Genomic DNA, 12387 nt, shown 5'->3' on the forward strand with positions numbered 1-12387 from the left:
AATATAATTTTAAAGTACATAGTTATGTCAGGATAATTGTGCAAAGCTTATTAAAAAGGTAAGCAAATCCAAGGCTTAGAAGACAACACTTGCCTTCATCCAGCTCCGTTTCCGAATCCCCAAAAACCTCATCCTCGTAACGAAAGATGTCATTATGAACATAAAATTTGTTTGGGACTGATCCCTGTAACACAGAAATATTAAATACATGCATGTATTTTTACAAATGCACTCAAAACATACACACACTTATATAAACCGCCTGCTGGCATCCTTGCTTGCATTTCAGAAGGTTCTAGAACGTATCTTCCTGTTTGACCCACAAAGCAGACTCCATGACCTAACACTGGACCTATTCAATGTTATACAACAAGCAGGGTAACATGACATTGCATCTGCAAAAGGACCTTTAATGGCCCCCTTTTATTCTCCTTGCTTGTACAGTTACTGCTCATTCTTTTGGTTGCAGCCGACACCAAAACCAGAATTGAAGTAACTCGTGGTCATGCGACAGTGAGTGACTGGCTGTGGTCACATGTACTCTATTCTCAAAAGCACCAAGTACTGTCACTAGCTGTAGCAGAAGAGGTGGAGTGGGAATCGCTGTTAACATGGTAGAAAAGCCAAACTATTTTTAAGAATGAGATGAGTACTTAACTATTTTTTTTATCACCTCCAGTACAGTGACTTGACCCTGCAGTTCCTGCTCCCCTGTGTGAAAGGAGACAATGATTGAATTCCCAGAGCCATGGTGTCAGCTACAGGCCCTTGGCTCGGCCGTTGTTGGTGCTCCCTCCTCTCCCCTGTAGTAGCTGCTCACTGACACAGGGGAGCCAGAGCTTCAGGATCAAGTTACAAAACCAGACTAAAAACAGTTAACAGATCTTTCTTATACTGGGGGCAGGTTAGGTTGAAGGGGGAGGGAATATTTAAGTAGCACAAATTAGACTTTTCTTTTAGTTTTAGTATAAGGGGGGGTCGTCAGGTCCATTGCCAAGACAATGTCAATTTGCCCTGTTCTTGTGATCAGATTGTACTTTGCTTGTATTCCATCCCAAAAGTCAATATGAATGAAAATTACACATGGGAATTACACCTGCCCCTAAACTGAACCTTAAAAAAAAAAAAAAAAATAAAATGTAATAGACTTTTGGAAGAATTACATAGGAAAAACAAAAATACAAAAAAACAAAAAAAAAACAAAAAAAGAACAAAACAAACAACAAAAAAACAACCTTTGTACACCACAGGATTACCCCAGAAGGAGGGGACTTGTATCCCTGAATGGACTCCCAGAAAAGGATTTTGAGAACACAAATACTATTTTCTTTATTGTCCGTTGAGAAACATAGGAATTCTTAAAATGTCAGGGCACCCAAAAGCAATCCAACAGAGGAGTGGGCAAAAGGCTAAAGTTGTCCATACATTGACTGACAGCCAATCCCAGCAATGATTTTGTGGGGGGGGGGGGGGGGAAGGGAAATGGGAGTGCACGGCCACACCTAAAGTATCTAACATTTGATGAAGTCTGAACAGCTGGTAAAAATGGGAGGGGGAAGGAGGCACAGGAGAGACCAAATGGCAGTCTTGCAAACTGGGAAATGTTGCACAATACCGAAAACAACAAGAAGCCCTCACAGATCTAGAGCGCACCTTGGCAGTACAGGAAAGGGTAGACGACTCAAGTCTGGATTATGTTCTGCCTGAGTTTTCTAAAGATGGTGGCCAGAAAAGCCAGACTACCCCCTTAGGGTGTCCACCTGGAAAATAATTTAAATAAAAAAAAAACAAAAAAAAAAAACACTCACAGCCCAAACCACAGACAATGAAGGGAAATTTCCTTTTGGTGAACCAGAGCTAGCTGTGGTGTAGAGCAGAAAACTATCTTAGGCAAGAAGGAAGCCCTGAGCCTCAACACCAACTTGACTTGCATGCTAGATCACGCAGCCGGACTAGGAACCCAGATGGGAGGATTTCGACAAGGAGACAAGTATAGAAACAAAAAGGAATGTTTTGGAAAAGTTAGAGAGAACTTGGGATTCTATTCCTTAGGCTTCTTCCACTAAGGGAGATGGGCGTTCCTGTCCACAGTAGTGTCCTGGAGAAATAGTAGCTAGAAATGATCCGAAAAGATCAGACTAAAGCTTCTGATACAAGAAATCCACAACCGATCTGCAGGCCTGGGACCGGCATAGCAGGTGCTACGGGTAGAGGGTAGGGTGCAGAGCAGACATACATCCACTCTTACCCTTGTTGTGGACCTGGAAGAGACGTGAAAAATGTCACATCCAGGGCGCCAAGTCAGTGTCTCCGTCCCTGTCCCAGTTAATGAATCATCATTGCTTTGGCATACAGTTGTGGTTTAAAAAAAAAAAAAAAAAAACACACCCCCCAAAAAGTCTTTTGCATACTACAGGCAATGTAGCTTCCAAGGCTGACTGTACCAAAAACGACACTAGTTTGGCACATTAACACACTACGCAGGTGCTAAGTGGGGCAGAGTCATGGCTGCACAACCACAAACAATGCCGATAGACCACAAAATCCACACAAACTGGGGCAAACTCCCCAAAGCGCTGAAAGTAAAGCACCCTGTACACAAACCAGAAAGCCAGACAGAATGGCTCCATGAGATCAGGTCCCCGGTACACAACAGCCGTAACAAAACTGAACAGCAGCATAGACCCACAACCTGTGCGACTCCTGAACAGTGACCACTAAGCCATGCAGCAAAATGCTATAAGGCCTATGCCAGCCTTGACCCTCAAGGACGTCAGCAGAGGAAGCCAGTGGAAAGTACAACCATGGTTCATGCATGATGAAACATGTCCAGCCAATGAGTGAATGAAAGAAAAAAAAAAGCCTATGATAAAAAGGAGTAGGGAATACCCAATCATACTAGCCTCCCCTGAATAGCAGTTGGGTGGTAGGTGAAACACAAAGGGGAAGTCATCAACTGCAGGTCTGGGAGAGCAAAAAAATAAAACTGAGAAAACCCGTGCTTCTTAACTAACTGGGGTAAAATTCCAAAAATGTAATTTATCCAGCAAGAATACACCAGCAGCTGCTTATAGTAAAAAATTCTTCCGAACTCACAGAAAACAGCAGCACTGAGAAAACAAGCCCACTTTCCTGAGAACACCAGCAAACTGAAGCATGATGGCTATGCTGACTACTTTTTTTTTTGCTGCCAATGTCCCATTTCTCCTGTGGGCAGAGCAGTATAACCCAACAGTCTAAAAATGCCTGTGTTCCTTGATGGATGATAAAAAGAGCTTTGCACTTTTATTTCCTGAAAAATCCTGATCTCGTCCTTGTATGTTTATATTTGTTATTCAGAGAGGAACTTGAGTCTCCTTACTGCTTGCCAACCACCCCTTTCTAGAAGTTAGTCTGTCAATACAGCTTTTGAAGATCTTTTAATAAAATATATATGTGTTAAAGCTTTCCCAGTCTGATTGATTGTAAAACAACATAGAACATTGGAAAACTACTTACTTCTGGAGCAAGCACAAAGGTTTGCATGAACTTTCTCATTGGTTGGCCATTATTAGAAAGTTCACCCATAACTTGGACAACAACTCCATCACTTAGCGTAGCATGTGCATCGACGTGTCGAATCTTTGTGCGACATTCACTAAACTGAAGGGACATCACCTTCTTGTGGATTTCCTGGGTTTAAGAAAATCATTTACAGTCAGAAATCTAAAAGGAAAATTACTTTTGTTTTTAAGATATAAATGTGAAAGTTATCCCCTTAAAATACACTAATAAATAATAATAGTATGCCGTCAGGTTTTCTGGTTCAATGACGCTGTGTGTCATTCAACCCAGAAGACTGAGAACATCTTGTGGTTAAAACAGAAGAGCTCAGGAAGTTTTCTGTACTATCTGATCTTAGTACAGCAATATCCCTGCTAAGCTATTGTGTTCTGACTTAGGGACTGCCCCCCTTTCTTCCAGAACACACCAGTAAGTGCTCGCAGCCATTGTTCGCCAGCACTGATCAGATGCTCATTTTCAGGCATGCCCATTTGGCCAGCTTCTGTTAAACAGGCTGGTCTACACATGGGCCTAAGGTTGGCCAGTTTCTTTTGAACTGGCCGATAAAGTTGGACATTAATAAAAAAAAAATAAAAATAAAATGATTTTACTATAATATTATTGACAAGTGCCCTATTGATTTGACGTGACAACAGGAAAAAAAAAAAAGCTAATTTAAAAGCTGCAGAGATAAAATGCATACAATATCACAAACTACCTTACAAATACACAATGATCAAAATAACTTAAAACCTTCCCACCCAGCCTATAGCAGATTGACGGCTGGGCAGGACACTTGCCGTTGTGACTGGGCGTCATATGATGTCCTGTCAAAACGAGCTGCTCATGGGGACGCACAGCGGCGCGATCTCTCACCGGCTGTGATGAAATATCACTACACCAGCTCATTGCCATTGTCATGTGACCAATCACAGCAGATCACGTCAGTTATATACAATGGATTTGCTTCCCGTTATGCCATCCATTGTATACAATTATGTTGTTAGCTGTGACTGGTCAAGGCAGTCATATGATACAGACAGGGCCATTCACAGCCCATCTGTATCATGTGATCAGCTTTGCCCAATCACAACTAATCACAACAAAATACTGAATGAATCAGTTTCATTCAGTAACAATGATTGCAAATATCAATTAAATACATTGGTATTCGCAATCATAATGTATTTAATAAAAAAAAAAAAAAACCTTGATCACTTGACCAGAGTAGTTCGATGTTACTATGATAACATGGTATTGCTTTGGTCACAGTGTGCTGAAAAAGAAAATGGTAGAAAAAAAAAAAGAAAAATGTAATAAAAAATAGAAACATTTGAAAAAAAAAAAAATACAAACTATTTTCACCAAAAAAAGGTAGCAGAATACATTTTGACCTAAATTTATGAAGAAATGTTATTTGCTAAATTTTATAACAAACGAAAGAAAAATGCATTTTTTCCCGCCAAACGTTTCAGGTGTTTGTTTTATTTAGCAAAAATAAAAAAACTCAGTAGTGATGAAATACCACAAAAAGAAAGCCATTTGTGTGAAAAAAATTTCATATGTGTACAGTGTTGCATGACCAAAGTTGTGGCCGCGCTGAAAGCTGAAAATTGGCTTGGGCAGGAAGGGGGTATAAGTGCCTGGCATAGAAGCGGTTAAATCCACCCCAAATAAGCATCCATTTACAATAACTGTAATAAGCTTTTAAAGAACTTCACACAAAATTTTTTTTTACTTACGTAAAGCACTTACGCTACCTTCTGACACAACAAAGTCGATTAGTTAATCTGGAATTTTGCAGCCATTGTCTATTGTTCCATCTTACAATAATCATCAATTTCTGCAATCATTACTGTTTATGGAACATTCATTTTTGTATGGTTCACAAGTTTGTGAAACAATGGGGTGGATTTACTAAAACTGGTGGACACAGAAACTGGTGAAACTGTGCATGAAAGCCAGTTTCTAACTTCAGCTTGTTCAATTAAGCTTTGGCAATAAAACCTGGGAGCAGATTGGTTTCTATGCAGAGCTGCATCATATTTTCCACTCTTCGGTTTTAGTAAATAAACCACAATGTCTTACATCTATGGCAAGCCTACATTGTGATTTGTTTGCCACACCAGTCAAATCCAAAAACGTCATTTGTCCAGATAAGGCCGAAAATTAAATGGGTTGCAATATGAACACTTTCGCTACTTGAAGTGTTAAAGGACTTCTTGCAGGCTTCCTAGCAAATGTACAGTTATATTCACCTTAGTGATCCATGTAGACTAGTTTGGAAAATTCTCCATTATAAAAACAAAACAGGAAAAACGAATATATCAAGCAAAATATGGAAAAAGGAAGAACAGAAATGCAGTTGTTTTAAGACATACCGCTTGTCCATACACAGCTTCTTGGGGCTTCCCACTGGCATCCAATCCTCCATGCACATAGGAAGAATTTCTTCCATAAAACCTTTAAAAAAAAAAAAAAAGTCATACGAGCTATAAAAACAAAACAAAAAAACCCACGTGTATAGATTTGATGCATGCAACTCTGGGGCCAGAACAAAGTAAAACAGTGTTTGTTACCTGGTAAATAAAATTTCCACAAATCTTCCAGAATAGCACGACAGGGTCTAAAAACAGGAAACCTATAATCTACAATAAATAAAAAGAGCAGTCACCAATCACCGTAGTAGCAAAAACTAAAAACTAATGGAATATGTAAAAAAAAAAATAAAAAATGTAGGAATCTTTGCTGTCCTGGATGATTTCTGGAAACAGAGATACAATTTACCTTTTCTCTCCAATCATCTTCCAGGCCAACACAAGTACAAGTAAGAAATCTATTAGGGTGGTACAGTCCAATCACATTTTAAACAGACTTGCCGGTTTTCTGACAAGCACATTTACACTGATCATCAGTGCCCTGATAAATCATTGCCACCCCATCAGTGAAAAATTACTTTTGGAAAATTTCCTAACAGAACCTAAGAAAAATCATTCTTTTCAAAATGGTTGGTCTTTGTTTAGCGGAAAAAAAAAACCCAGTGGTGATTAAAAAAAAAAAAAAGGCTCCACCCAAAAAGGGGAAGTTCTGCTTTAAAATGCATCCTCTCTCCCTGTTTGTGAAATGGAGCTTTTGGGGAGAGGGTTGCCATTGCCAGAAGATTTGCTGTGACACCCAGCACAGTCTCAAGAGCATGGAGGAGATTCCAGAAGTTAAGCAGTTACTCAAGGAGAGCTGGACAGGGTCGTAGAAGGTCCTTAACCCAACAGCAGACCCGGTATCCACTCCTTTGTGCAAGGAAGAACAGGATGAGCACTGCCAGAGCCCTAAAAAATGACCAACAGGCCACTGGTGTGAATGTCTCTGACCAAACAATCAGAAACAGACTTCATGAGGGTGGCCGGAGGGCCCGGCGTCCTCTAGTGGGCCCAGTGGTCACTGCCTGGCACCATGGAGCTCGATTGACATTTGCCACTGAACACCAAAAATAGGTCAGCCACTGGCACCCTGTACTTTTCACAGATGAGAGCAGGTTCACCCTGAGCACATGTGACAGACTTGAAAGGGTCTGGAGAAGCCGTGGAGAACGTTATGCTGCTGGAAACATTCAGCATGACCATTTTGGTGGTGGGTCAGTGATGGTCTGAGGCGGTATATCCACGGAGGAACGCACAGACCTCTACAGGCTAGACAATGGCACCCTGACTGCCATTAGGTATCGGGATGAAATCCTTGGATCCATTGTCAGACCCTACAGTGGTGCAGTGGGTCCTGGGTTCCTCCTGCTGCACGACAATGCCCGGCCTCATGTGGCAAGAGTATGAAGGAATTGATACCACTGAATGGCCCCCACGCTCGTCTGACCTAAATCCAATAGAACACCTCTGGGATATCATGTTTCGGTCCACCTGACGGCACCAGATTGCACCTCAGACTCTCAAGGAGCTCAGTAATGCGCTGGTCCAGATCTGGAAATACACCAGCACACCATCCGTCATCTCATTAGGAGCATGCCCAGACGTTGTCGCAAAATTTTAAATATAAAATATTTTATGCGCAAATCATATTGCCCAATGCCTGGGACATGCAATCCCAGGTGCCAGACAGGTGGGTTTTTGTTTTTTTTTTTAGTTAGCCCTGCTGCGGGCAAGCAGCCTCTTTAGCCTTGGTTCACGTGTGCTGAAATTGCAATGCTTCCATTTCAATACAGGTATGATGTGGCCAGCTCTCTCTCTTTCCACAACTGCCTCCCACTGACTTCAATGCAATATGGCCTCCCACTGACTTCAATGCAAAAATTCCTGTCAATAGCAATCCCATGTGAACACTTATCTACGCATGCCACTCTTATCACTGGAATGCACCTCTACAAACTCGCACAGGACCCTTTTCGTAATGGTACTTAAAACGCAATGCGTGAGGATCAACTCAAAAGGAACACATATCTAGCCTGTCATGTGAATCTGTGTATTTGAAAAACGCATCCAGAAATCACGTGTGTGTGAACCAGGGCGGCTCCATTCACACCTGGGTGTTTTGGAATCGCACAATGCAGGTTCAGGTGCCATTATTTTCAATGGCACCTAAAGCATGGTGCAGTTTTGCCGCAATTGTCATGCAGCAAATCAAGTGAAGCGCGCCGCCTAAAAGAAGCTCCCACTCCTTTTTGGGCAACTGATGAAGTCACAACATGTGACGTAATGCGTAGAGTACGCTGGGGACGTCAAGCCGCAATACAGGAAGCACATGGGCCGCCATCTTGGTATAGGAAACCAGCATTCGAACACACAAATTTATCCTGCAGTGTCCCAGTTGGACACTATCAAATCTGAGTGGAAATTTTTGTATTTTAATAAAAGTTATTTTATGTGCAATACTACATTACGATGAGTATCTTTTTCATATGTATGGAGTGGAGTTGGAGAAGATCGTAAGCTGACGTTGGAAGAGCAGTAATACACCTGATAGTAAGCAGACGGTGGTAGAGCAGTTACATCTATTTACCTACCCGGACAAAAAGGGAAAAATGCAGTTTGACCTGGGATAAAAGTGTCAGACATTAAGGTGTGTGGACACTGAAGAGGGACATTACTGCACTTCGGCTGGATTTGAATATCACATGAAGCACGACAGTATTACAGGCACAATTCACTATAAAAACCTGTTTAATGGCGTATGGTTAATTTCAAAACACAGCACACAGCAAGTTCACCACGTGGATGTATGAGTGATTTATGATGAATTTGGAACTTAATATGTTAATTTTTTTGATGGACAGTTTTAATTTTGGATAATTTCAATGCACGTTTGGGTACATGCATTTGTCACCTATGACACAAGGATTTGCACGTTTTTGTATTTATATTTGGCATTTATTGATCTGTTTACTACACACAATGATACATGTTTATGGTATACATCTACTTATAACACTAGTATATTAGTGCATTATTTGTGCGCTGCATATACACTTTTTCATTTAACAAACTTTACATGATGCAAGTTGCAGTGCAGGAGAAAAAAAAAATAATCGCACAATTGTGGCAAATCGCATCGCGTGAAGCTTGAGACCCAAAAGAAGCTACAGTCCTACTTATGCTCTTATCAACTACAGAAGGAGCATAAGACGTAAGACTATCATATGTGTTTGGAGACCGCCATCTCATACATCTGTATACACAATCATTGGTTTTCGCATTATTATTATTATTCAGGATTTCTATAGCACCAACAGTTTGTGCAGCGCTTTACAAAATGAAGGTAGACATTACAGTTACAATACTATTTGGTATAAGAGGAAACAGAGGGCCCTGCTCGTTACAGCTTACAATCTAAGAGGAAGGGTTGAGTGATACAAAAAAGGTAATAGCTGGTGGGGGGGGGGGGGGGGGGGGTTGAGGAGCTGATGGAGGAAATAAATGGCACTTTACTAGGTAGAAGCAGGGTAGGCGTCTTTAAAAGAGAAAGGTTTTCAGGTATCGTCTACAAAGAGGATAGATTAGGAGATAGCCAGATTGGGGTAGGAGGTTCCATAGGATGGGAGAAGCTCGTAAGAAGTCCTCGAGGTGAGCATGGGAGGAGGGGACATGGTAACTAGAGAAAAGAAGGTCTTGGGAGGATCAAAGAGCGGTTTGGTTGATATTTTGAGACCAGGTTGGTGATGTAGCTGGGGGCAGAGTTGTGGATGGCTTTGCAAGTTGTTAGTACTTTGAATTTTATTCGTTGGGCGAGTGGAAGCCAGTGGAGGGATTGGCAGAGAGGGGTAGCAGACACTGAACGGTTGGTAAGGTGGAATGAGCCTGGCAGCAGTAACCATGATAGACTGGAGGGGTGGATACCCTATGTAAAGGTAAGTCAATGAGGAGGGAGTTGAAGTAGTCAAAGCAAGAGATAACCAGGGAGTAAATTAGGAGCTTTGTGGTATCATTGGTTAAAATGGGGTGTATTCTGAAGATGTTGCAGAGGTTGAGGCAGCACGATTTGGACAGGGATTGGATGTGGGCCTGAAAGGATAGTTCAGAATCCAGGGTTACCCCTAGAAACCTGGCATGCAGGGATGCATGATTGTGGTGCTATTAATCCTGACCAAGAAATCAGGGGAAGAGGCACACGGGAGGAAATATTATGAGCTCAGTTTTGGATAGATTGAGTTTTAGGAAGTGGTGTGACATCCAGTCTGATATGTACGTGAGGAAACTGATGGGGTGAGCTGAGGAGTAGAGAGATAGATTTGAGTGTCATCAGCATAGAAATGGTATTGGAAACCATGGGAAGCTATCAGCTGACCCAAAGAAGTATAGATTGAGAATAAGAGGTGAAAAAGACAGAACCTTGGGGGACCCCCGATAGTAAGAGGAATAGGAGGAGGAAGAAGTAGAGTTGTAAGTGACACTGTCACGGAGACCAAGTAAAATGGGTTTTTTTGGGTTTTTTTTTGGAGGTGGTCAACTGTGTCAAAGGCAGTGGAGAGGTCCAAGAGTGAGAGTACGGAATAGTGACCATTGGTTTTGGCAGTTAGTAGTTTGTGAGTTTTACTAGAACAGTTTCTGTGGAGTGTTGTGGGCAAAATCCAGACTGAAGGTGATCAAGGTGGTTATTCTCAATAAGGTGGCAGCTCAGCCAGTTGTTCAAGGCAAAAAGGGAGTAAGGAGATGGTCTTAGTTTGCCAAGATTGGTGGGGTCCAGCGAGGCCTTTTCAAGTATGGGGGTGACTAGCATGCCAGTAGTAGTTTCTGGTGTGCTCCTAAATATGCTATTATGCAATAGAGGCGATTCCCTTGAAGAGCATCTCTCTTGGTTACGTACGTGACTTGATTGTAGAAACACCCACAAGCCTATGTATTATGTTCATGTTTACAAGAACCACGGTTTGGCTTTTTGTATCGTTGTCATTTAAGGGTATGGGTTGGGAAGTGATTGCCCTCAGTCTAGAGCTCCATGAGGGATTTCGTTTCATGGGGTAAGGATGCTCATGAGAAAAGTGAGGGATCAGCCCACAACTAAAGGCTGTGTTTGGAGGAAGAAAAATGCTGACTGTGACACTAAGAACACCATCCCTACAGTCAAGCAGAGGTGGAAACATTATGCTTTGGGGCAGTTTCTCTGCTATAGGCCGACTTTGCCACAGTGAGGGGCCAATGGATGGGGCCATGTATTGTACAAATCTTGGAGAACCTTCTTTCCTCAGCCAGAACACTAGGAATTGTTAGTGGATGGGTCTTCCAGCATGACAATGACCCAAAACATACCAAAGCAACAAAAGGAGTGGCTCAAGAAGCACAATAAAGGTCATGGAGTGGCCTAGCCCAGTGGTGGGCAACCTTTTTTTTCAACTGAGCCAAATCTTGCCAAAACCACGATTGAAATTTATTTTGAGAGCCACATTTTTAAAACTGAAAATACATCTCACATATAGTAATTCATCCCCCATAGTAATTCATCCCCCATATAGTAATTCATCCCCCATATAGTAATTCATCCCCCATATAGTAAGTCCCCCCCTGTGTCAATTCACTTACCTTTGCTCCGCGCGTTCCTCTTGCCGTGTTCCTGCGCCGTTCTGGTCTTCAGGACGGACTGTGAGAGGAGAGGAGTTCGTCACGCTGCCCCGCCTACATCCTGGCTTCCCCGCCTACATCCTGACAGCTGCAGAGTCCTGACTTTTGGGGCGGCCGCCCGAGAGGAGGGAGGGGAGGGGGCGGCCACCCGAGAGGAGGGAGGGGAGCGGGCGCCCGGCACACAGAAGAGCCGCATTTAAGTTTGTAAAGAGCCGCATGTGGCTCGCGAGCCACGGCTTGCCGACCACTGGCCTAGCCAGTCTCCTGACCTTAATCCTATAGAAAATTTATGGAGGGAGCTGAAACTTCGCACTGCCAAGCGACAGCCAAGAAACCTTATGGATTTAGAGAAGATGTGTAAAGAAGAGAAAACCAAAATCTCTCCTGAGATGTGTGCAAACCTGGTAACCTACATCAAGAAATGTCTTACCTCTGTGCTTGCCAACAACAGTTTTACCACCAAGTACCTAGTCATGTTTTGCTGGAGGATCAAAAACTTATTTTAATCACGAAACTGCAACTCACAACATACATTTGTATCAGGTGTTTTTTCTGGATTTTTGGTTGAAATACACCCATGATAAAAATTATAGACCCTTCATTTCTAAGTGGGCAAACGTACAAAATCTGCAGGAGATCAAATAATTATTTTCCTCACTGTCTTTTTTTTTTTTTTTTTTATATAATCCACCGGTACTATACTATGTTGACAGCAATAGGGAAGGAGGGGGGGGGGGGGGGGGAGGGGGATGGAGTCTGGGTGATAGTGGTTTTCACTGAGGGTCCC

The 12387-nt window shown here is 42.3% G+C and overlaps 1 protein-coding gene across 2 annotated transcripts in view; it reads right to left on the reverse strand.

Annotated features, from left to right (window-relative positions):
* Positions 1-12387, reverse strand: part of G3BP2 (G3BP stress granule assembly factor 2) — a 60419-nt gene that overhangs the window by 24568 nt on the left and 23464 nt on the right. For both annotated transcript variants that reach the window (XM_089663712.1, XM_089663711.1), the window contains exons 3-5: positions 5925-6006; positions 3499-3672; positions 94-184 (exon numbers count right to left, since the gene is read on the reverse strand). In XM_089663712.1, coding sequence (XP_089519838.1) covers positions 94-184; positions 3499-3672; positions 5925-6006 — 347 coding nt within the window. The remainder of the gene's footprint in view (positions 1-93; positions 185-3498; positions 3673-5924; positions 6007-12387) is intronic.

This window comes from Staurois parvus, unplaced genomic scaffold (genome assembly GCF_062004578.1).
Source record: "Staurois parvus isolate SC_StPar_1 unplaced genomic scaffold, SC_StPar_1.0 ptg000044l, whole genome shotgun sequence".
Classification (NCBI taxonomy): Eukaryota; Metazoa; Chordata; class Amphibia; order Anura; family Ranidae; genus Staurois; species Staurois parvus.